The sequence below is a fragment of the Eulemur rufifrons genome, chromosome 9 (genome assembly GCF_041146395.1).
Source record: "Eulemur rufifrons isolate Redbay chromosome 9, OSU_ERuf_1, whole genome shotgun sequence".
Classification (NCBI taxonomy): domain Eukaryota; kingdom Metazoa; phylum Chordata; class Mammalia; order Primates; family Lemuridae; genus Eulemur; species Eulemur rufifrons.
The window spans coordinates 40443563-40469540 of NC_090991.1; the positions used below are offsets into that span (position 1 = coordinate 40443563).

Below are 25978 nucleotides of genomic sequence, written 5' to 3' on the forward strand. Positions count from 1 at the left end.
TTAAACCCAAATAAACCCTGCGTTCTTTCAATTTCCTAAAAGTTACAAGACAGGGGGAAGGATAATTGTCTATTATATAGAATCAAGAATTAATATTGTGAAGTTCAGAAGATTGCCTTGGTCAGGAGTTAAACATGGATGTATTGGCTGGGTGTGGTGGCTGTAATCCTAGCACCCTGGGAGGCCAAGGCAGGAGGATCGCTTGAGCTCAGGAGTTCGAGACCAGCCTGAGCAAGAGCAAGACCCCGTCTCTACTAAAATAATAGAAAGAAATTATATGGAGAGCTAAAAATATATATGGAAAAAATTAGCCAAGCATAGTGGCACATGCCTGTAGTCCCAGCTACTCGGGAGGCTGAGGCAGGAGAATTGCTTAAGCCCAAGAGTTTGAGGTTGCTGTGAGCTAGGCTGATGCCATGGCACTGTAGCCTGGGCAACAGAGTGAGACTCTGTCTCACAAAAAAAAAAAAAAAAAAAAATCAAAACACGGATGTCTTAAATTTTAGTTTAGGCCTGGTTTTGATATTGTCATGGTTTGAGAAAATTTTAGATCTGGAAATAACTCATTGATTCCCTATAGTTTTAAAATTTTTGCTTCAATCAAAATGAATATTTGGAGTTCAATAAATTAATGTATTTTATTCCAGTTGCTTATTTCAAGGTTTTTTTTTGGGTAAGCTTTTGATGACTAACCCACTTCTCAGTGTAAACTTTCCTTCTAAGCTGAATTTATTGTTACTTTTTAAATTTTTACTGTCCTGTCATCCAGACAACTTTGCAGAAAGAAACTCCGTTAATTTAAAATTTTTTTAAAGTTAAAATTAATAAATATTTCATTTTTGTCTTGATTGTTTCATTTGCCATCATTTCCTGTATCTTTTTTGTATAGTGTCCGTAGTATATCCATGCAGTTTTGTTATATGATAGGGAGGTAGGGTTTTGTCAACATTTTCTAGTTATGAAGAGGGTTACTATAAACATTGTTGGACACATTGATTTGTTTTTCCTTTTTGAACATTTCCATGGAAATGTGAAAGTATTAGCTAACCAAGGTGAGAAGTCAAATCGTCTGATTCCCCCTTTACACGTATTCTGACCATCACTGTTCTTCCAACACGGTGGATTTCAGTTGAGGTCAGACAGAATCTGATGCATCCTCAGTGTTCCAAGAGTTCTTTTTGGGTATTGAAGGTTATTTTGTTTTTATTTTAATGATAATCTTTTTTTTTTCTTTTTTGAGACAGGATCTCACTCTGTCGCCCAGGCTGGAGTGTAGTGGTCTTATCACAGCTCTCTGCAGCCTCAAACTCCTGGGCTCAAGTGATCCTTCTGCCTCAGCCTCCCAAGTTGCTGGGACTACAGGCTTGTACACTATCATTACATAGCTGGAATCAGAATAATTTAGAGTTGGAAAGAAACGTAAAGGTTAACTAATCAGACCCTTTAATTTAAAGATGAGAAAAGTGAGACCTGGAGCAGGCAAAGGCCAGAGACCATCTGGACAAGAGTTGGAATAAAATACTAGGCTACCTGATCCCCTGGCTTGTTTTCCAATAGAAACCCTCAATAGATGCCTCTCTTGGTACCTAATACTTAGTATAAGCTGGACAGGAAAAACAAGTTTGTTTAGGGTTTACCTATGTGATAGGGTTCCTGCCTTTTCCCACCCCCAGGCCTAAATTCAAATCTACTATAAAATCTAAAGAAAATTGTCTCAAGGAGAGGGTTCTTAAATGAATAGAAATATAAGGACCCCCCCCAACAACTTTGGAAGTTTTAATTTTAACTATTAATATTCATATAATTATAATATTCAGGAAGTTTTCTTACAAACTATTAATATATAAACTATTACAATAGGATATATAAACTATTTATAGTATAATAATAAATAATATTAGATAGTTAAACAGTCCTAAGTATAATAAGTAGAGCAAGGAAAAAAGAAATACAAGAACTGTATGTGTGTGTGAAAAAGAGAGAGAGAGAGAGACAGAGACTCTTTCCAGACTGGTGCCAGTCTATTAAGGAATGATGTTATTGTAGGTGGAAGGATCAGGTTAAGGAAGGAAAGCCAAGGAGAGCACTGTTGCCAAGAACTGTTATCAATTAACATTCTGAAAACCACAGCCCTACTTCTCTTCTTTGGGGATCCTATAAAATGAGAACATAAAGATTCACTGATTGAGCCAACAGGTGTTGGCTGCACACTGGTGTGGGTGGTAGGGAATAGGGTCCAGGAGGCTCACAACAGGATCCAGACGTCTGCTTCACTGGAGTGGAAAAATGTCATGGTGATTTCCCCAATATATCTGGCAGGACAAGACGATGCAGAAGTCAACTAAACTGCCTGAGAGTAGGCTAAGCTACACAGAAAGAAAGAGAAAGAGAGAGTTTTAATTCAAGAGGTTTTGGGCCGGGCGCGGTGGCTCACGCCTGTAATCCTAGCTCTCTGGGAGGCCGAGGTGGGCGGATCGTTTGAGCTCAGGAGTTCGAGACCAGCCTGAGCAAGAGCGAGACCCCACCTCTAAAAATAGAAAGAAATTATATGGACAGCTAAAAATATATATAGAAAAAATTAGCCGGGCATGGTGGTGCATGCCTGTAGTCCCAGCTACTCGGGAGGCTGAGACAGGAGGATCGCTTGAGCCCAGGAGTTTGAGGTTGCTGTGAGCTAGGCTGACGCCACGGCACTCACTCTAGCCTGGGCAACAGAGACTCTGTCTCAAAAAAAAAAAAACAAAAAAAAAAAAAAACAAAAAAAAAAGAGGTTTTGCTGAGCTAAGAAAGAAACAGACTAACCCTAAATCATAGGTTCCCCTCTCAATCTGATGAAATGTCAATCCTAGGTTCTCTTGTCCTCTGAGAAGGAAGTCCCTACCTTTGGAAAAAGAAGCTGTTACACACCTCTCTTTTCCCTTTTGCTAGCTTCATTGATTCCATGTGCAGTTCTAGGAAGGCAAGAACATTTTTGGCCTACCTCTTTGTAGCCTAGATAATGCATAGGTCAAATCTTGTAACCCCAAAATACCAGTGAGCTTTGGGCAGTAGCATATCAAGGAGTTGAGCCTAAAAGCTAAGCAAGAATTGGGAACACAGAATAGGAGTAAGTTTAAAGCAGGGTCCTCTTCCAGGGAGTACGTGGAAGCTAACAGAGTCTAGAACAGGGGCCAGTACACATTTGCTGCAAAGGGCCAGATAGTAAATATTTTAGACTTTCGTGCCATAGGGTCCCTGTCACAGCTACTCAACTCTGCCATTGTAGTGCAAAAGCAGCCATAGATGATATACAAATGAGTGTGCCCATGTTCTAATAAAACTTTATGGACAATGAAACTTGAATTTTATATAATTTTCACATGATAGAGAATATCATTCTTTTTAAAAATTTATTTTCAACTGCTTAAAAAATTAAAACCGTTCTTAGCTCATGGGCTGTACAAAAACAGGTGGGCAGATTTGATTTGGCCCACAGGCTGAGTTTGCAGACCTGTGGTCTAGAACAACGTTGTCCAATATAAACATGAGAGCTGAAGCCGGACACGGTGACATGCATCTGTAGTCCCAGCCACTCAGGAGGCCGAGGTGGAAGGATCCCTCCAGCCCAGGGGATCTAGTCCAGCCTGGGCAACTTAGTAAACCCCTGACTCTAAAAAATTCAATAAAATAAATAAAAATAAAAGAAATATAATGAGAGCCACATACATAATTTAAAATTTTCTAGTACCTTCATGTAAAAACTAAAAATAAAAGGTAAAATTAATTTTAATAATATATTTATTTAACCCAATATGTGAAAAATATTATAATTTCAATTTGTTTTTTTTCTTTTTTTTTTTTTTGAGACAGGGTCTCACTCTGTCACCCAGGCTAGAGTGCAGTGGTGTCATCACAGCTCACTGCAACCTCAAACTCCTTACCTCAAGCGATCCTCCTGCCTTACCCTCCCAAGAAACTGGGACTACAGGTATGCATCACCACACCCAGCTAATTTTTCTCTTTTTTGTAGAGACAAGTTCTCACTTTTGCTCGGGTTGGTCTTGAACTCCTGGCCTCAAGCAATCTTCCCACCTTGGCCTCCCAGATAATTTCAATATGTTTCTTTTTTTTTTTTTTTTGAGACAGAGTCTCACTCTGTTGCCCGGGCTAGAGTGAGTGCCGTGGCGTCAGCCTAGCTCACAGCAACCTCAAACTCCTGGGCTTAAGCGATCCTACTGCCTCAGCCTCCCGAGTAGCTGGGACTACAGGCATGCGCCACCATGCCCGGCTAATTTTTTGTATATATATTTTTTAGTTGTCCATATAATTTCTTTCTATTTTTAGTAGAGACGGGGTCTCGCTCTTGCTCAGGCTGGTCTCGAACTCCTGACCTCCAGCGATCCACCCGCCTCGGCCTCCCAGAGTGCTAGGATTACAGGCGTGAGCCACCGCGCCCGGCCTCAATATGTTTCAATATAAAAATGACCAATGAGATATTTTACCTTCTCTTTTTTCATATTAAGACTTTGAAACCCAGAGTGTATTTTATACTTATAATACATCTCAATTCATTCTAGCCTATTACAAAAGCTTAATGGCTACATATGGCTGGAGGCTACCATATTGGACAATGCAGGTCTCAAATAGTATTTTAAAACTTTAGTTTGCATCAGAATCATTGGAGGGCTGTTAGATACAGATTGCTGGGACCCATCCCCGGTTTCTCACTCAGTAGGTTTTGGCAGGGCCCAAGAATTTGCATTTCTAATAAGTTCCTAGATGGTGATGATGCTGTTGGTCTGAGGATAAGTAGTGTGAGAATCACTTATCTAGAAGCTGGAGCAGTATGAAAAAACAGAGAAAAAATTAGGAGCCGGGGATATGAAAAAGCAAGTGGTTAAAAAAAAAAAAAAAAAGGGCACTAAACAACAGTGAGATACCACTACACACCTACTAGAATGGCTAAAATTGAAAATACTGACAACGTCGAATACTGATGAGGATGTGGAACAACAGGAACTCTCATTGATTGCTGGTGGGAATGCAAAATGATACAGCTAGTTTGGAAGAGTTTTTCAGTTTCTTACAAAACTAAACATACTCGGCCAGGTGTGGTGGCTCACTCTGGGAGGATCACTTGAGCTAAGGAGTTTGAGACTAGCCTGAGCAAGAGCAAGACCCTGCCTCTACTAAAAACAGAAAAAATTAGCCGGATATGGTGGCACACGCCTGTAGCCCCAGATACTGCAGAGGCTGAGGCAGGAGGATAGCTTGAGCCCAGGAGTTTGAGATTGTTGTGAGCCCCGCTGTATAGCCCAGGCAACACAGCAAGACTCTATCTCAAAAAAAAAAAAAAAAAAAAAAATCTAAACGTAACCTTACCATATGATCCAATAATTAAGCTCCTTGGTATTTAGCCAGATGAACTGAAAACTGTGTTCAAAATAAAAAACCTGTACATTGATGTTTATAGCAGCTTTATTCATAATTGCCAAAACTTAAAGTTGTCCTTCAGTAGGTGAATAGATAAATAAACTGTGGTACATCCAGACAATGAGATATTATTCAGTACTAAAAAGAAATGAGCTATCAAGCCATGAAAAGACATGGAGGAACTTTAAACTCATATTGCTAAGTGAAAGAAGCTAATCTGAAAATGCTACACATGGTATGATTCCAACTATATGACATTCTGGAAAGGGCAAAACTATGGCTATGGAGATAGTAAAAAATCAGTGGTTGCCAGGAGTTAGGAGGAGGGAAGGATGAACAGGTGGAACATAGAGGACTTTTAGGACAGTGAAACTGTTCTGTATGATACTATAATGGGATACATGTAGTTATACATTTGTCTAAACTTATAGCAAATACAACACCAAGAGTGAACCCTAATGTAAACTATGGACTTTGGTTGATAATGATGTGTCAATGCAGGTTCATTGATTGTAACAAATGTACCACTCTGGCGCAGGATGCTGAGATTAGGGGAGGCTGTGTGTGTGAAGGGGCACGGGTACACGTACAGGCACTCTTTGTACTTTCCTCTCAATTTTGCTGTAAACCTAAAACTTCTCTAAAAAATAAAGTCTATTAAAAAAAAAAAAAAAAGCACTAGATCATCAAAGCCAGACAAGCAGTGGGACCCAGAAGAGGTAAAGACCTTGAAACAGAAGTAGAGCCTTACAACTAGGCAAACGTCCTATACTATGTCCCTCAAAGCAGAAGCTATAAAGTAGCTTCTCTAGGTTTCAATTTTGTAGGTACACTGAGGAAAAACAGGCTGGAGAACCCTATCTAATTAGCAGCCAGTTCAGACTTGAGCAGTTTTAAAAGCTTTTGCAATCGAGCAACTACCTTCAGGCTCTGGTAAACTCTGATAAAGATGCCCAAACCTGGCCAGGTGTGGTGGTTCATGCCTGTAATCCTAGCACTTTGGGAGGCCAAGGTGGGAGGATCACTTGAGGCCAGGAGTTCAAAACCAGCCTGGGCAACATAGTGAGATCCTATTTCTAAAAAAAATTAGCCCAATGCATTGATGCATACCTGTGGTCCCAGGTACTCCAGAGGCTGAGGCAGGAGAATCACTTGAACCCACGAGTTTGAGGTTGTGGTAAGCTATGGTGACGCCACCACACTTTAGCTCTGGTGACAAAGCGAGACCTTGTCTCAAAAAAAGAAAAAAAAGGTACTCTGGATCTTAGTTTTTTGTTTTCCAAAAGAAGCTGTTTTCTGGTACACTGGTGTCAGAAGACCCTTCATATATAGTCTTGGGATACCCTAAATTCAGGAGGAATTTAAAGGCCTAGAGCCAGTAATGAGAAATTTATAAAGGACATCTTTTTAAGGTATCTTTTTCTGGTAGTACTCTTCTATGAACATTTCCTAACTTCTGGGGGTTGCAATCAAACACTGAGAAATAGAAACTCAGTTTTGGAGGTCAATGAAACGGGGATATTTGGAACTTTTCATTTTACAATGAAAATCCTAGTTGAATGTCTACTTCAGTTTAAATAACAGATATACTCCCATTAAAATCTCCTATCAAGAACTAAAAAAGTTAAACTTAGAAAAAGATCAAAACATAAAAAGATGAGAAAAAACATTAATTCTCACTTTTGAAGGGATAGAAGAGTTTGCCACAAGAAAGCACATTAATATTATCTTTGACAAAAACCAATCAACTCAAATATCCACCTCCCCTCCAAACAGAAATATTTACTCAGCAAAGGTAAATGCATAAATCTCTCAGGGTCTCAGCCTGACCTAAGTAGAAACCTAAAAGTTTCCTGGAGCACAGATTAAGAAAGAGTGACCTGGAACCCTATTCAGCCAGGAAGGGAAAAGCAGAACATAAGCCTATTTTTTTTTTTTTTTTTTACAAAGGAAGACACTATAAAGATTATGCCAAAGAGCCAGAAAAACATAATTTGAATATCCAAAAAGGGAGAAATAATTCCAAATAGCTTTAACAAGGAGCATTTTGTAAGGCTTCCAACAAGCGATTAGAAGTTGAGAATCTATATCTGCCAACCCACTTAATTTCAGAAGGTATAATTAAAAGAACTTAGTCCCTGAACTCAGAGAAGCCTGTGAAGAATTGCATGATTTGAATCATAGTAGGTTTGCAACCCACTCAAGTTATTGGAAGACTAGCTGTTTAGAAAACTGGAAAAACAATTCATTTAATACAGTTGAGGTTATATATAACAATCCTGCAGTGATTCAATTATATACTGACTTAGAATTATATGATTGCTTTTTATGGAGGATTAATTCAGAGTTCTCTCTCCCTGGCATTTAGGTTAAATCCCTACATACACCTTCAATTTTCAAAAATAAATGCTTTATTTTTAACTCAAAGCTTTACCCTAGAAAATAATGAAATCCTATTTATATTATCACTCAAAATATTTCTGGGGGACAGGTTTTTATTAAAAAATGAAACCTATAATATATTGTTGTTACAAAAAGAAATGTTTAAGTATCTGTAAAAGTATAAAAAGGGCCTCATTAATGTATCTGAAGATTACCACATTGTACATATTATACATTGTCTTCCAGAGTTTCAAAAAAAAAAAAAAGAAGAAGAAGAAGAAAACTTTTAAATATATTTTGGAAGGGAAAGTCTCCATTCTGCACTGTTTTTTAGATGGAGTAAGTTCAAATTGTCCTCAGTTCTAGCAATGAATGTTCTTAAATATCTCTTTTTAAAAATTCAATTGTAAATTTAGATTCACTGAAATATCCCCATAGCAAGGGAAAAAAACAAGTTTGTTACTTGAGGGCAACAACATTCTGAATTGGATCAAGGTTACCAAAATGTGACTAATCTTATTATACAAGAATATCTTTCATTGTTGGTCCTATATGGAAACATTTAATATAATGGAGAAAGAAGGTCACTATTCCCCCCCTCAAAAAACTTTAAACTCAAATGAAGGCAGAGAAGATATAAAACAATTATTTCAGTACTTCCACCTGTTTTTTACTCTAATCTGAGGTTTGTATATATCTCTATGTAATACTGTGACATCAACTCCACCAAACCCTCAAAAGGCATGTTCAAAATCAGATCTTCCAAAAGAGAACGCAACTGCTGAGAGAATTGACCAAAATCTTTCCTTTGCTAAAGTATTCACTTGAGTTCAGTGGAGTGTTAAATTTTCCTATAAATTTCATTTCTAAAACAAGCCACATTAATACTTGACAAGACAGTATTATCTCAAAAAATGAGCAAAGAGCTTGAATAGATATTTCCTCAAAGAAGATATACAAATGGCCAATTGGCCAACAAGCACAAGAAAATATGCTTAATATCATTAGTCATTAGGGAAATGTAAACCAAAACCACAATGAGATACCATTTCACATTCTCTTGGATGGCTATTCTTTAAAAAACTAAAATAAAATAACAAGTATTTGTGAAGATGTGGAGAAATTGGAGCCCTCGTGAATTGCTGATGGGAATGTAAAATGGTGCAGCCACTGTAGGAAACAGTTTGAGTGCCTCAAAATATTAAATATAGTTAATTCCAGTAATTCCACTCTTAGGTACATGCCCAAAAGAATTGGAAAAGAGGAATCAGATACTTGTATGCTAGTGTTCATAGCACCATTATCCACAATACTGAGAAGGTGGAAACAACGCAAGTATCCAACAACAGACGAATGGATTAAAAAAAATGTGATCTATCCATACAATGGAATATTGTTCAGCCATAAAAAGGAAAGAAGTTCATGGGAAGAAAACAAAAAACAAAAAAAAGGGGGAATTGGGAGTTACTGTTTATAGGGTTTCTGTTGCGATTAATGAAAAAGTTCTGAAAATGGAGAGTGGTGATGACTGCACATAGTCAATGTACTTATTGCCACTGCATCAAACACTTAAAAATGGTTAAACTGGAGGATGTTGGTGCTTTGAGATGGGAGTCTGCCAACCTCCTCATTTACCAGCAAATTAATAAACTCTTTCCTTCTCCTCAAAAAGAAAAAAAAAAAAAGTTAAACTGGTAAACTTACACTATGTATATTTTACCACAAAAAAAAAAAAATACTTAAGAGGGTCAGCAGGGTGGCTGAGGCCTGTAATCTTAGCAGTCTGGGAGGCTGAGGTGGGAGGATAGCTTGAGATCAGGAGGTGGAGATTAGCCTGAGCAAGAGCGAGATCCCTTCTCTACTAAAAATAGAATATCCAGGTAGTTAGAAAGGACATGAAAAGAAAAAAAAGAAAAAACAAACAAACAAACAAACAAAAATAGAATAGCCCACCACTGGTGGTGCGACCTGTAGTCCTCGCTGCTCAGGAAGCTGAGGCAGGAGGATGGCCAGGAGTTTTAGGTTGCTGTGAGCTAAGCTGATGCCACTGCATTCTATCCCAGAAAACTGAGCAAGACCCTGTCTCAAAAACAAACAACAAAAAAAAACCCAACATAGGAGGATTCAGAGGTTTTTTGTTTTTTCAAAATTCTGGAGACTATGGGAGAGACGGGAGAAAAAGACTGTGCTCTCAAAGCAATGAGCCCCAGGTGAGCAACTTTAAGGGTGAGGCAGAAAAGTGTAACTGGTGCAGCCGCATCACCTGGTCAGCTTTCTGCACTCAAAGCCGAGGAGAGATCTGAAATAATTATCAGGACAATATGAGCCAATAAAACTCGTCCCCTTATTCTATTTCCATTTGTGCCTGAGTTAAAAGAGTATCTTCCAGCCCAAGTGGTGACTCGCGCCTATAATCCTAGCACTTTGGGTGACCAAGCTGGGAGGATCGCTTGAGGTCAGGAGTTCAAGACCAACCTAAGCAATAGAGCAAGACCCCCGTCTCTACACAAAGTAGAAAAATTAGCCGGGCGTTGTGGCACACTCAGATAGTCCCAGTTACTCAGGAGGCTGAGGCAGGAGGATCGCTTGAGGTAGGAGTTTAAGGTTGCAGTGAACTATGAAGACACCACTGCCCTCAAGCCCGTGTAACAGAGAGACCCTGTCTCAAAAAAAAAAAAAATAGTATTTTGCATTTAAATTACTGGAGCATTTCTCAAGTGTTTATTTTAAATATAAACAGCCTAAAGGTGTTTACTTTTATCACTTCCATATTTCAACACAAACTTGTTTTTGTTGTTTTTTTACCAGTGTCTACGCACAAAAACTTGCATTTGTCTGAGACCATCGCACCCCCAATGGACTGCCAATGTGAATGGCTTGTTCGGTGCTGGAAATGACTTCTCTATGGTAAGTAAGGGTCGGCGTGAACTTTTTCAAGAGTCACATTAACAAACAAATGTCTTCATCCTGACTGAAGCAAGGCCTAGGACAGAGGGCGGCTCTCCCTCAGAAGGGGGTCTCACAACAACACCCAATTCCATTAGGGGTTCCTCACCCTCCGAAAGCGGGTTCGAGGTCCTGTAGTCCCTGGGCAGCTCCAAAGGATTCTGGGAGCTAGGGGAGGAGCCAAAGGGTAAAAATGAAATGGTGGCAATGGGTGCGCAACGGATAGGTTTAGGATTATCTGCCAGTTGCTGAGCGACTTCTCAAATCTTCCGAGCACCTGCCTCACTTCTCCCACCCGGTAGGCTCACGCTCCTTTCTCCGCCCTCTACGCCCCGCCCCTCCGCTGCCCTATTAGTCAATCTGGGGCTGGGGCTTGCCAGCCCAGGCCAATACTGAACGCGTTTACTTTGAGCGGGAAAAGTTCAGAAGCTGCCAGAGGGTAAGGTCGGCTAACCGCCCCTTCTTAGCCTTGTCTCCGGAGGGTAACAGGCCCTGGAGCGGTCGCCTGTTGGCTGGGCAGCCGGCCAATGAGGAGGTGCGAAGCAGGGGGCGGGGCTCACAGGACAGGGCTGGGCTGGCCGGTGCCGGGTAGCGTGCCTGGTCGCGAGCCCGGGGGTAGGCACTGTAACGGCCTCTCCCCCTGTCCCTCCCTCCCCTCTCTGACCCCTCTACCCACAGACCGGCTCCAGTCAGCACCCGGGCGGCGGCGGCGGCAGCGGCGGGGTGCGGGCTGAGGGAGCTGGGCCTCGACGCTCCCCTCACCCCTGTACCCCAGGAGCTGTACCTAGTCCAGGAGGGGCTGGGGGTCCCCATGGAGGTGACAGGAGGGGACACCTGCCCACCCCCTCACCCCCCAGGCCTAAGGGAGGGACTTGAGGTAACGGGTGAGGACGGTCAGCGTCGGGGGCAGGGGAGGAGGCCAGGCTTGGAGGATGGCGACAGGGAGGAGAGGCTGAGAAGCGGGCGTGTCCCCAGACGCGGTTCTTTGAGGAGGCCGCGGCCGACTAGGAGAGGAAGGGTCGCAGGTGTGGAGCCCCAACGGGGCGCCCCAGCCGGGCAGTGGGGACAGGCGGGGGATGCAACGACAGGATCCACAGGGGCCTGGGGACGCGGCGCGGGTGGACCAGACCAGCGAGCCGGGGCTGAGGTCGACGCGTCCTGGCGGCCGCCGCGTCCTCCACGTCGGGTCGCGGCGGCGCTGGGGCGGTGGCCGGACGTGTGGGTCTGTCAGGGCCGGCGAGTGCCGCGCTCGGGTCGGCCGCAGGTGGCTGGAGGGAAGAGGGGGACAGCCTGGGACGGAAACGCGGGTCCGCAAATGAGTGCCCTCTGAGAGGATTCGCAATTGAGTTAGTCTAACAGCCAAGATGGAACAGTCATCCGACCGTTGGAGTCTGGCTTTGCACTGCGTGACGACTTTCTCCCATTTCCTATTCCTGTTTTGTGCAGCCTAAAGTAGCATTCCGCGGAGCTGCGAATCGCTGCTGGAACCTCAGTGCCGACACCAGCAGCAGATTAACAGATGTGATGTTGACTGGCTCCACTTCCTTCTATGATTGCTACAAATTGCAGGTTCATTCATAAACTCAACTGTTTGCTAGACGATTTATTCTAAATCAAATTCATTTACCCAAGCCAATTCATAGGGGTTTAAATGGCTCTCCCGTCAGGACCAGAAAACACGTGACGTTTTAAATAGAGTTTGCAGAATACATACTTTTATTTTAAAAAATAAGGAATAAGATTTTTCATTGACTCTTGTTTCCATCTTGTCCTCACATAACATGTCTACAGAAACATAAGAAAATCCACTTTTATTTAGTAAGACCAAAACAGTTTTTTTAAAAAAAAATTAAGCAGGCCTGGTGGCCCGTGCCTATAGTCCCAGCTATTTGGGAGGCTGAGGCAGGAGGATCGCTTGAGACCAGGAGTTTGAGGTTACAGTGGGCCACGATCATGCCACTCACTGTCCTCATGATATCCAGGCAACAAAGTAAGACCTTGTCTCAAAAAAAATTTTTTTTCTTGCAAGCATTATTGCAAGTTGGCACAAACATACTTTTGATAATTTTAAGGTGAAATTTTCTTTACTCCTTTATTCTCTAGATTTAACAATGTCTTAAATTACATGCTACCATTTACCTCACCTAAGACATTTTGCTTTGTTAATCATTAAATTAGGCTTAGGGCAATGTAAGTCATTTTCATTTGAAATTATTTAACCAGGACATCAATGTTGATATTGTTATACTTTGAATTATAACAATATCTAGAAATAAATTATTTTATTTAATCCACACTTAAGAATCTTGTATAGTATTATGCCCCCTGTACAGATTGAGAAACTGAGGCTCAGAGAGCTTGATTTGTGCCCTAAATGACAAAGCAGGTGGAACCAAGTCTTTTCATTCCCAAGACCAGAGTTCCACTGCTCTCCACCATGTTTACATCCCTACTAAAATTTACTTGGATTTAATTTCAGTTGGTTGTTTTAAGTATATCAAAGATATAAGTGATACATTTTGCAGTTATCATAATTAATATGCCCACCCCAAATACTTACATATTTTCAGGCTTCCATAAATGCTTTTAACTGAAAAGGATCCAGATATTTCAAGTATAATTATGTTTGACTCCACCACGTTACTTTAGTTGCTTGTTTTATCTAAGAATACAAAAGTTAAATCAATCATTTAAAAGGATTTTGATTTCTAATACTCAAAACTTATTTTATTTTATTTTTTATTTTTATTTATTTATTTATTTATTTTTATTTTTATTTTTTTTTTGAGACAGAGTCTCACTCTCTTGCCTGGGCTAGAGTGCCATGGCATCAGCCTAGCTCATAGCAACCTCAAACTCCTGGGTTCAAGCCATCCTTCTGCCTCAGCCTCCTGAGTAGCTGGGACTACAGGTGTTTGCCACCACGCCCGGCTAATTTTTTGTTTCTATTTTTAGTTGCTTGGCTAATTTTTAATATTTTTAGTAGAGACGGGGTCTTACTCTTGCTCAGGCTGGTCTTGAACTCCTGACCTCAAGCAATCCTCCCACCTCGGCCTCCCAGAGTGCTAGGATTACAGGCGTGAGCCACCGTGCCCAGCCAAAATTTATTTTAAAATGTAAAATATGCTTGAAAGATTACTCCCAAAATATATTTATTTTCAAATATTGTTTATCTCATGTGATATTACATAACCTGAAAATGCTCCTTTTGTTTAATCAACTATTTCAAAAAAGATGAACAATTATTTATGTCACTTTGTATACTTCACTCATAAAAACGAGTTAAAGTAGGCCTATGATGAAAACTTTAGAACTAAAGGGATAAAAGTAAGAAAAGTACTAAAGATAAAAGTCTTTGTAAAAGTTGCTGCTAACAGAAATTCTGGAAAGGTAGTTTTTGGTGGCACTCTCAGCACAATCCCTTCTGTGCCTCAGTTTTCCCAGCTTGAGAATAGTTACCATAATATAAGCTATAAGCAGAAAAATTATAATGTGTAGGTTTTAACTAGTAATCATAACCAGAATTTAAACAACTGGTTGTAAAATATTTTGGGATTCTTGAAGATGAATGCTTGGAAGGTATTTTTTTTCTAATTTTCACATTTTGTTGGTATAGTGTAAAATCAGTGTTGTATATTTTATTTTTTTATTTTTTGAGACAGAGTCTTGCTCTGTTGCCCAGGCTAGAGTGCTGTGGCATTAGGCTAACTCACAGCAACCTCAAACTCCTGGGCTCAGCCTCCTGAGTAGCTGGGACTACAGGCATGCGCCACCATGCCCAGCTAATTTTTTCTATATATTTATTTTTAGTAGAGACGGGGTCTCACTCTCGCTCAGGCTGGTCTTGAACTCCTGACCTTGAGCAATCCTCCCGCCTCAGCCTCCCAGAGTGCTAGGATTACAGGCGTGAGCCACCACGCCCGGCCAGTGTTATATATTTTAAATGTTTTTCAATGAACATGTCTGTGAGGAACAAAAATTTAGAAATACTTTGATCTAAACATGTCTTTTCTTATATAAATTTTTATTAAAATAATGAAAGCAATTAGAAAATATTTTTAGCCAAAATTATATGTCTTTGGTATTCATAAGTATAAGAAAATACTATTTCCATTGTGTTTTTATCTAGATATTTATAGTTATTGCATCTCTGGTTTTAATAGTTCCTTATTTGGCGAGTTAAAAATTGTGAATCTATACTTTAAGACTTCTTTAAGGAAGCTTTTTCTAGAATAAACAATGTCTACAGTAGTGTAATCTTCATTCTATTTTTAATTATTTTCACAGTACCTCAATCCCTTTTGGAAAAGGCGGAGTTTTAAGTAATTCATTAAAATCTTAAAATCCAAACTTTTTATTTATTTACTCAAAGTTCATTATGGAAGCATTCACCAAAAAAAGGAAAAAAAAAAGAAAAATTAGTTTGTAAAATATTTTTCTTCTAATTATAATAATACCTTTAAAATTTCTGAAGAGCAGCTGGTCCAAGTGTAGCGGTATTTACAACTAACTGATCATAACCAGTTACAGATTCATTTGCTCCTTCTTCACTCCCACTGCTTCACTTGACTAGCCTAAAAAAAAAAAACAATTCTGAAGAGCTCATAACAGTTTACATGTCATTTTTACAATATCTATTGGAAATAGAATCTAGGCTGCTAGTTAAAGAGACTATAAAAAAAGACCCTTGACTAGGAGTAAGAAGACCTTGAGTTTTGGTTTTAGTTTTGTGACATCTTGCCTTAGTAACTTGTAGCCTCAATTTCCTTTTTAAAATAGAGATAATACCTATGGCACAAGGTTAACTGAATATGATAATATATGTGGAATTTCTTTGAAAATTTCAAAATTCTATATAAATGTACATTAACTTTTGCACAAATTGGGGGCATTAAGACTGAATTTTGTACATGATTTAAAATAACACTGCTAGTATCCACATAATGTTCATCTGTTCAAAAAGTTAAAACTGCAATAATTGTAGGCATTTATATACCAGGGATCAGCAACAAGGAGCTAGATCTGCCCAGTGCTTGTTTTTGTAAATAAAGTTTTATTGCAACATAGCTATGCCCATTTGTTTTTGTATTGTATATGGTCACTTTGGTGCTAGAACAGCAGAGATGAGCAGTTTCAACAGAGACCTTAACGGCCAGCAAAGCCTAAAATACTTACTCTCTGGCCTTTTACAGAAAATGTTTGCTAATCTCTGGTATAAAGTAAGCTTAAGTTAAGTCTAGATTTGAATGTAATTCTCCCAACTCTTACACCTGTGTTATTTCCTCTGATTTCTTATTATTTCCCTAATATTCTGTAATAAATTAAGTTAGATATGTCTGATATACAAACATTTCTTAAAAATTTCAGAGTGAAGACAATGTAGACCTAAGGCAGACCTATACTCCACTTTCTTCATCAACAGAATATTCAAGTTCTGTTGATTCTTCACTTTTCTATGCACCATGGTCTACTTACGGAGATGATATTAAACAACCGTCTAATCCTCAGATCAACGTAAAGAACAGGTAAATTAGCAAACTAGATTTCTCAGGCTAAATGAGGTGTTTTTAAGTTTGATTACATAGGAACTGTATCATGAACATGTCAGCCTCCTAAAGTGCTGGGATTACAGGCATGAGCCACCATGACCAGCTGGATCTTATTAATTAAAAGATGTTAAAAATTTTCAATTCTTGGAAAATTCTCTAAAATAATGATTTTGTTAGACTATATAATTCTACAAAAAACAAATATTTTTTCAATTGATACATGCTATTGAAAAAATTTAAACTTTACAGAAATATATGTCAAGAAACGTTAAGAGTCCATTTTAACCCTGTCTCCCCATTCCCCAGTAATAACTATTAATAGTTTGGTATATGTTACATTGAATATTTTTCTAGATATATACTAATACCTTATTATACAAAAAACAAGCTTTCATATTGAATCTTTATGAAGTAACATGATGTAGTCAAAAAAGTATTAGACTTATAGGCAGACAGTTTGGCAAGTGTATAATAATTTGGCAAGTCACATACCCTTGCAAAATACAAGTTTCTTAATATCTCAAGTGATCATTTATCCCACAGGTAATAACTATATTACTAATGTTTGCCCTTCAAATGTTATGAAGAGCAATTAAATATTTGAGTGTTATTCAAATATAAGGTTTTTTCCTAAAATATCTCAACACTATGAAATGTTGGAAATAAAATATGAAAAAACAAGAAGTTACAATTTAGAACAATATATGGTTGAACATCCCAAATTTGAAAACCCAAAATCCAAAATGCTCCAGAATATGAAAGTTTTTGAGCACTGACATTATGCTCAAAAGAAAATGCTCATTGGAGTATTTCAGATTTTGGATTTTTGGATTAGGGATGATCAACCAATGAGGATATAATGCATATATTCCAAAATCCAAAAAAATCCAAAATCCAAAACACTTCTGGTCCCAAGCATTCAACCTATATTACTTCTAGGAAGAAATTATCCAAAACCATAGAGGTAAAAGATACCAATTTTCCATGTGCTTGTGGATTTTACATTTTGTATTTAGACAGTATCAGTAACTAGGTGGATTTTGGATACATGGAACTCTATCCAGTCACTATTTTGGCAAGGATTTAGGGATAGTCCCCAAATCAGTTACATTTAAGGGACAACTGGAAATTGCTGTGGTACCTAGGATGACCACATCACATTTCACTTTTTTATCCAATATCACTATTTTATCCAATATTTATCCAGCATAAAGAGTCACAAAAATAGAGCATCAGGTTCATATCGTTTTCAAGTTGCAAATAAAGAAACTGAGCAGGTGATGATGGAATGATGTATAATAGGACCAGACATGCTTTCAGGAGTAGCTATGATACCAAGTATATCTGTGACATCATAGGTCAGAGACTTATATGTTAGTCACTTAATACTATTTGTATTTGCATATATTGTAGGAGAAGTAAGAGGTAAACATACATTGTGAGGTAGACATAGGATTTTAAATGAAGGAGAAATACTTATGTAGGACAGATACCATACCAAAGTGGAAAATATTCTTGAGTTCTTTTCCCCTCTATTTAAAATGATGGTGTAGATTCAGTCCAGATTTTTTTCTTTTTGCAACACTATTTTGAAGACAAGATTCAGTTCAAATATTTTATAGAAAAAAATGGTAGAATAAGTCTAGAAAGATAAATCAATATATTGTACTTCAGCATGAATAAAATAGTTTACATATATTCATTTATTTTTAGGATTCAAACTGAAAGAAATGACTATGGCAGTGAAACAGACTTATATGGACTTGTGTCTAACATTTTGGAAGAACAAGATAAGTCACAGCCATATTTTGCTGAAGGGTTAGTATGTCATATAAGCTATGTAATGTATTGTAAACTTTTAAATTCCCATGTACTAGAATACCCTGTTCATTAACTTTTATTGTTACTTAGTAGTGGATCATCTGACAGTAGACATCTTAATGCAAGTATTTGTGTCTAGGAGAAGTCTTGATTTTGATGAAGTATTTGCCATACAATTGAAGGTTCAATCTAAGGTTTTATTTGCTTAAAAACTTTCATTTGGAAAATTATTCTTGTATAATTCAGAGCTACTTCCCTTGAGTTCATGAGCTAAAGTTTGGCTTAAAGAGTATAAATTCCAAGGAGGTTTTATACATAGATCTCCAAAAGTAAAATTCATTATAGCTAATGGATTTTTTATTCATGTGGTAGAAATTTTTTTAACTTTTTTTTTTTTTTTTTTGAGACAGAGTCTTACTCCGTTGCCCAGGCTAGAGTGCTGTGATGTCAGTCTAGCTCACAGCAACCTCAAACTTCTGGGCTCAAGCGATTCTCCTGCCTCAGCCTCCCGAGTAGCTGAGACTACAGGCGCCTACCACCACAGCTAGCTAATTTTTTCTATTTTTAATAGAGATGGGGTCTCGCTCTTGCTCAGGCTGGTCTTGAACTCCTAAACTCAAGTGATCCACCCACCTCGGCCTCCCAGAGTGCTAGGATTACAGGAGTGAGGCACCTTGCCCAGCCTATGTCTTAATTGTTTTATTTGTGTGTGGAAGCCATGTTACCCAAATACCCAATTTCATAAATACGGAAGTATGCAGCACACATGTAAACCAATTAAAATATTTTAATTTCAAAAATAGTTTAAGCAAAATGCATCTTTTTCCATCAAAAAATTTTGGTCACCAATGCTTTTATATAATAATCTAATCAAAGGAAAAACTTATTCTCTGCTTATTATAGATAAATAATTCATCTAAGACCATGAAGTCACTAGCCTGAGACTTTTCTTTTTAACCTTAGGCCTTAGTTAATGCCTCTGGGGAAAGTACAGTGAAGACATAGTAAGATTCAAATGCATATTTGTATAGTATATAGCACATTTCACATGATAGAGAGTTATTTGGAGGTAATGGTAGCTTATAAAGCAGGGTTGGAAAGGATTAGAGAATGCTGAGGTGGGGCAAGATAAATGTTTTTGAAAATCTTTCTTACCTTCTCTACTGAGGAAATAAAGTCTTTAAAACCTAAATTGTAATTAAATATATTTACTTGTTCTAGGACCTGCTCCTCCAATTTAAAGTCAGTTTGGCCAATGAACACAAGCAGATTTGCAGATCACCATGACCTTTTAACAGAAACCAAAAGGCCAATAGATACAACCATCTCTCAGCAAGCTTTTTATAGTGGTGAATCTGTGTCAGCAGTGGAAAAGCAATACCTGCATAATAGTAATCTCACACCACAACAAAAAGTAGATGAACTTTATCATGGATTTACTGGTTTAGACCTTGAAGAACAATGGATGTACCTTTCACGAAGTGATCATTCTAACTGTTACAATATTCAGACAAATGATACAGCTAAGACAACATTCCAAGAATATTCATTTATCAAAAACTGTTTTACACCACAAACTGGTCTGTCTGACATCATAAAAGAATCAGGAGTTGATACTTACTCTTATGGAAGAGAGAAAGTATGTGCTAAAATTCTTGAAGCACCATTACAGCAAAAAAGGGCAGAGATATTTCTTTCCCAATTAAATAGATACAATGAAAATGCAGATTATTGTAGATACCCAGAATATGTTCATCCTAATAAGGCTAAGCTTAATGAATGTTCAAATTTTAGTATCCAAGATAGTAAAAAATTAGCCAATGGCACACCTGAAACACCAACTGTAGAAGCAGACACCTACACAAAGTTATTTCAGGTTAAACCAGCAAATCAGAAAAAAATGGAGGAGACAATCCCGGACCAGCAGAACTTCACATTTCCAAAAACTACACCACATCTGACAGAAAAACAGTTTGCAAAGGAAGCAGCATTCACTGCTGATTTCGGCTTAAAATCAGAATATGGACTAAAACCTCACACAGCTTGTCCAGCCAATAATGATTTTGCTAATGTCACAGAAAAGCAACAGTTTGCTAAACCTGATCCCCCAAATTCTGAGTATTTTAAATCAGTGAATTTATTAACAAACTCAGCAGCATCTTCAGGAGGTATCAATTTAAACAGACCAACTTGGATGAATGTTCAAACGAAAAATAACACTCCTATTCCTTATCGAAATCAAGGTAACTTGATGAAATTAAATAGTCATTTAAGTGCAGCTTCAAAAGGTTCTAACCATTCTTCAGATTTCCCCCAACTATCATCCACAAATTTAACCCCAAATAGCAATTTATTTCAGAAATATTGCCAAGAAAACCCTTCAGCATTTTCTAGTTTTGATTTTAGTTACAATGGTGCAGAAAGAATTCAATCTATCAGTCACATGGAAGGACTGACAAAAACTGGAGAAGAAAATCTCTTTGAATCAGTTACCGATAAAAAAATAAAGCAGCCAAATGGATTTTGTGATAACTATTCAGCTCAACAGTACGGGATCATTGAAAATGTAAACAAACACAATTTTCAAGCCAAGCCCCAGGGTGGACATTATGATCTTGAGGAAGGTCCAAAGCATTTAGATGGCTTATCTCAAAATACATATCAAGATCTGTTGGAGTCACAGGGTCATTTTAATAGCCACAGACAGAGAAGTGGAGACAACAATATTAATAGCCGTGTGAATCGCACACAGGCATCATGCTTTTCTAATAATTATATGATGGGAGATTTAAGGCATAATCAGGGTTTTCAACAACTCGGTTCAAATGGGTTTCCCCTAAGATCTACCCACCCCTTTGGCCATTCAGTTGTTCCACTGTTGGATTCCTATGATTTGTTTTCTTATGATGATTTAAGCCATTTATACCCTTATTTTAATGATATGATGTACGGTGATAATTCCTTTTCTGGTTTCGTGCCAACTTTTGGATTTCAAAGACCAATTAAAACCCGTAGTGGAGCAGCCAGTGGACTTCATATTCGTCTAGAAGAGTGCTGTGAACAATGGAGAGCATTAGAAAAGGAGAGAAAAAAGGTAACACAAAGTTAACCATTTAGGAGTAACTTAGTATGTTCCCTCTGCCTGTCTTCATTTTGTTTACTTAGTGTAGTTTAAGAATACTTGCCTATCCAATACTGACTACCTGTCCAGGAAAAAAAGAAAAAAAAAAAAAAAAGAATACTTGCCTAATTTCAAGCTGAATTCTATAATGTGCAATGTTTGTTAAGTTCATGACTAAGGAATTAAGTAGGTTACTTAAAGACTAAAAATGCTTCAGATTTTAAAATAATTGTCACTTATATTCTAATTTTTAAGGTTTATTTTGCCAATGAAGATTTTTTTCCCTTAACAGTTAAAAATTTATTTCTTTGAATTTTTTTAGTATTAAACGGTTCGAGTATTCAGGTATTTTATATGTATTAGGTGTGACAGAAAAATACTGTGGTACTGTCATTTACATTTGTTGCCTTTTGATACCAAAACAGAATTTTTATTTAAAAGGGTAATGTTCTATTTATTTCTTAGGCCTGTGAAAATTATTATTCATGGTCAAATCATATTAAGAAAATTCAGCATCTAAAAATTATATATATTTTTTACAGACTGAATTAGCCCTTGCCAAGAATTATCCAGGAAAAAAAGTATCTAGTACCAACAACACTCCAATTCCAAGGCTGACCTCCAACCCATCTAGAGTTGATTGCTTAATTGTGGATGAACTTCGAGAACAAGCCAGAGTAAGCTGTAAAAATATCCAATAATGGATTTTTAAATTGCTTGATAAAATTTTTAAACATTTCAACAAGCTCTGAAGGCTTTTAAGATCGCATTTACATGTAATTCTCTAAATATAGTCTTTCCCATGTTTGGTCCTAGAACTATGATTAATGTTTAAGAAAGGGAAAATATCCCCACTTAATCATTTAAAAAGCATTTTTAGTAATTTAAATGGTTCCTCTTCAAACCCAAATTGGCAATGGTGCTAATTAATCCTCAACCGAAAGAATTTTTTTAAAAGCAAAAACCATTTTGAATATTATTTATAGGGAAAGTCCCATTTCTTAGTCACAAACATTTGTTTTCTAGCTTGATGAACAAGCTATGCTTATAAGATGGTAAATTAATAGGGAAGTACTGTATTTCATTTTCTTAACTCTGTATTCTTGAGTTATTTAACAAACATGAAAGTATATCCAACTATGTATTAAAGACTGATAAACTCGAGTAGGTAGGTATGCCCAATTTTACAAAATACCTTTGTTTGGAAAAGTAGTATATCACTTCAAATCAAATGCAAAGAATCCTGAAGTTAAGCCATTATGTAATTTAACAAATGATTATTCCTATTATCTCCTTTGTAATTTCAGAATTTTCTAAGCAACTTAAATAGAGTGGGTACACTTTTTATTTTTTGACCTTCTTCTATTAAAAACTGACACTGTTTTCCAAATAAGATTTGATAAAGATTCTTAGGAAAAAGCATACAGCAAAACAGGTTATCTCTATGATTGAATAAAAGCCATTTTAGGAATTAGAAAAATCAACATAATAATTAAATCTGTTTTATTGAACATCCGTTTCTTACTTGTACCATGCTATCTTTAAAATATAGATATGAACTGCTTCCATGGAAAAAGATTGATTTTCCCTAGTTTTCAGCTTTGGTCCATTGAAATTCTATTATTCAATTTGTAAATTTGTACAATGGAATTTATCCATGGTATATTCAGATACTAACATAGGGTACAGCCAGATTTTTTTTTTTTTTTTTTTTTTTTTTTTTTTTTTTTTTTGAGACAGAGTCTCATTCACTCTATCACCTGGGCTAGAGTGCGGTGGTGTCAGCCCAGCTCACAGCTACCTCAAAACTCCTGGGCTCAAGCCATCCTCTTGCCACAGCCTCCAGAGTAGCTGGGGCTACAGGCATGCGCCACCATGCCCATCTTATTTTTTCTTTTCTTTTTTTTTTTTTTTTAGTAGAGACAGGGTCTTACTCTTGCTCAGGCTGATCTCCAACTCCTGAGCTCAAACGATCCTCCCACCTTGGCCTCCCAGAGTGCTAGGATTACAGGCGTGAGCCACTGCACCTGGCCTAAAGATCACATACTGTAGATATTCATATACTTTTCCAGCATTGCTTATGCTTCACATTTATTTAAAAGGGCATGTTTATAGCTGTTATAATAATTTTATCTATATTTAGCAAACTTATTTCAATAATACACAAGAGACAAAAATATTTACTATTTTCTAGTTTGTCAGTTTTGTAGAATTTTGAAAAAATCTTCAAAAAAGTTTTTAAAGTTTATTAAAAATCATCTGTGCAAATTTGTTTACTCTTTATACTTACCATTTACTCAAAATGATTATCTTATTTAAAATATATAATTAGTAGTTCCTTGGAGTTTTTTGTGAGTGTTTTGTTTTATCCTCAAGGATCTGGCTGATGTGCCGTTGAGAGGAAAATATTTAACACCCTGAATAGACTTATTCCAAAGAAACTTGATATGAGTGTGAAGTTGGAGAGGCATTCATTCTGGTGCCTTTAGTTTCTTAATTGAGAAGTTTTGTTCCTACATTCTCCAATCACTGAACACCAAGTTCCAATGTTAAATCATTTTGCTTCAAAATGCAGTTATTGCATAATACGTACTTGATCTTTAAATCCTAATTATTCAAAAAGGTCTCTTTTCATACACTTTCCAAGTTTAGATTTTGAAACAAGTTAGGCATATGAAACATACTCCCTCTACCAATCTATCTAGTGCCCTTTTTTAAGCTCCATTAACCAGAGGATTGAGAAATTTCCTAATTTTCCTTAACAGTTTTGACAATTATAGGATTCGTTTTTATATTATTTCAATGTCAATTTAGATCAGTATTTTCTGTATTATGGATTTTTAAAACTATCACTAGTCAATTTTTTTTTTTTTTTTTTTTGAGACAGAGTCTCACTTTGTTGCCCAGGCTAGAGTGAGTGCCGTGGCGTCAGCCTAGCTCACAGCAACCTCAGACTCCTGGGCTCAAGCGATCCTCCTGCCTCAGCCTCCCGAGTAGCTGGGACTACAGGCATGCGCCACCATGCCCAGCTAATTTTTCTATATATATATATATTTTTAGTTGTCCATATAATTTCTTTCTATTTGTGGTAGAGACGGGGTCTCGCTCTTGCTCAGGCTGGTCTCGAACTCCTGACCTCGAGCGATCCACCCACCTCGGCCTCCCAGAGTGCTAGGATTACAGGTGTGAGCCACCGCGCCCGGCCTACTAGTCAATATTATTATCTGAATATTTCTGATTTCCAAAAGGGGTACATCACAGGCCTAGAAAAATTAAAGACTTATTGAGATCAGGATTAATTAACACTTCTCCCTTTTAGCTCAAATCTTTTTCTTTAGGTTAAGATACCTCCTAACAATGCTCTATTGCAGGCTAGTCTCTTATTTGCCAAAAACAGAATCAGATATCAGATCTTACATTTGCACTGTCAATGACATGGAAATGTTTGGATATTTAACATTTTCATTGTTGCTTATTCTCAGTAATCAACTCCTGAACATTTTCAGAATTAAGTAGGCATAAAAGACCGACTTTCCATTTTTGTCAGGACACAGTAAGTATTCATTTATTTTACTGAATGAATATTTATTGCTATCATCTCTATTCTGTTTCACTGAAGGTTTGTTTTTACTTAAGCTTATGGCAGGATAATGTGGTTGTTACGGGCCTTATCAATATTTAAAGTGTTTCCCTCAGGTTGTGACTTTACTGGGCAAAATGGAACGTCTTCGAAGCTCTCCCCTTCATGCCAATATCTCTGCTGCTCTCGATAGACACTTGGAGTCCATTCACATTGTACAGTCACGTAGAAAGGATGAAATTGTTAATGCTTCAAATCGGCAAAGGCAAGGAGTTCCTAGATGCCAAGATGACAGAGGTACAAATGTTAATGGATATTCTTTTGAAAAGGCAATGTGATAATTTGAATATTAATAAAAGCAGATTCTAAGGCTAATAAGTTGGCTTTATAAAATTAACACTTAACTAAAGAATAAATTGGTAAATGGTGTCCACATTATTTATTTCAAAATTACTTTCACTTATTTTGTTAATTTTATCCATTTAATTATAACAACTGTCTTAATAAAACACAGTCCGTGTTCTACCCAAAGTATGTATAGTCATTGTCACACAAGTCAGAAATAAAGTATCAATACTTCTAAGTATTTTAAAAATAAAGTACTTTGGTTAGTTCAATCAGTAGTCATCCTTTTGTAATAAAAATAATGTTTGAAGCCCGAGCAACATAGCAAGACCTTGTCTCTACCAAAAAAAAAACCTACAAAATTAGGCCAGTGCTACCACATGTCCTAGTCCCAGTTACTGGAAAGGCTGAGGCTGCAATGAGCTATAATCACACCACTGCACTCCAGCCTGGGGGGCAGAGCAAGAGCCTGTCTAAAAATAAATAAATAAATAATGTTTGATTATTTAGTAGCAACAGCACCAGGCTTTAAGAGTTAAAGGATATTTAAGTGGTATCTAATATGAAATGACCCTGAATGTTTCTTTTACAGATGTGTTTGCCCTTGCTTCAGCAATTAAAGAGATGTGTGTGGCAACTCGGAAAGCACGCACTACCCTGTGGTGTGCACTGCAGATGACCTTGCCAAAAACAGCCACTACAGCTGGCCAAACTGATGTGGAAAAGGCTTTACAAGATACAGTAAACTGTGAAGACAAAGTCCATGAAAGCATAAATAGTAGCAATCCAGCAAACCAGAGAGGTGAAACAAACAAACATTAA

General features: G+C 37.5%; 1 protein-coding gene across 1 annotated transcript; it reads left to right on the plus strand.

Moving 5' to 3' along the window:
- Positions 1-11551: 11551 nt before the first annotated feature.
- Positions 11552-25978, plus strand: MEIOC (meiosis specific with coiled-coil domain). The gene is made up of 8 exons (XM_069481531.1): positions 11552-11617; positions 12187-12309; positions 16108-16265; positions 18003-18107; positions 19332-21204; positions 21774-21908; positions 24928-25108; positions 25749-25978. The coding sequence occupies exons 1-8, from the start codon at positions 11552-11554 to the stop codon at positions 25976-25978; spliced, it is 2871 nt and encodes a 956-aa protein (XP_069337632.1).

Coding starts and splice junctions, on each gene's coding strand:
- MEIOC (XM_069481531.1), top strand. CDS start 11,552: ATGGAGGTGACAGGAGGGGACACCTGCCCACCCCCTCACCCCCCAGGC. Junction 11,618..12,186: donor GCCTAAGGGAGGGACTTGAG/GTAACGGGTGAG, acceptor TGTTTTGTGCAG/CCTAAAGTAGCATTCCGCGG. Junction 21,205..21,773: donor TAGAAAAGGAGAGAAAAAAG/GTAACACAAAGT, acceptor TATTTTTTACAG/ACTGAATTAGCCCTTGCCAA.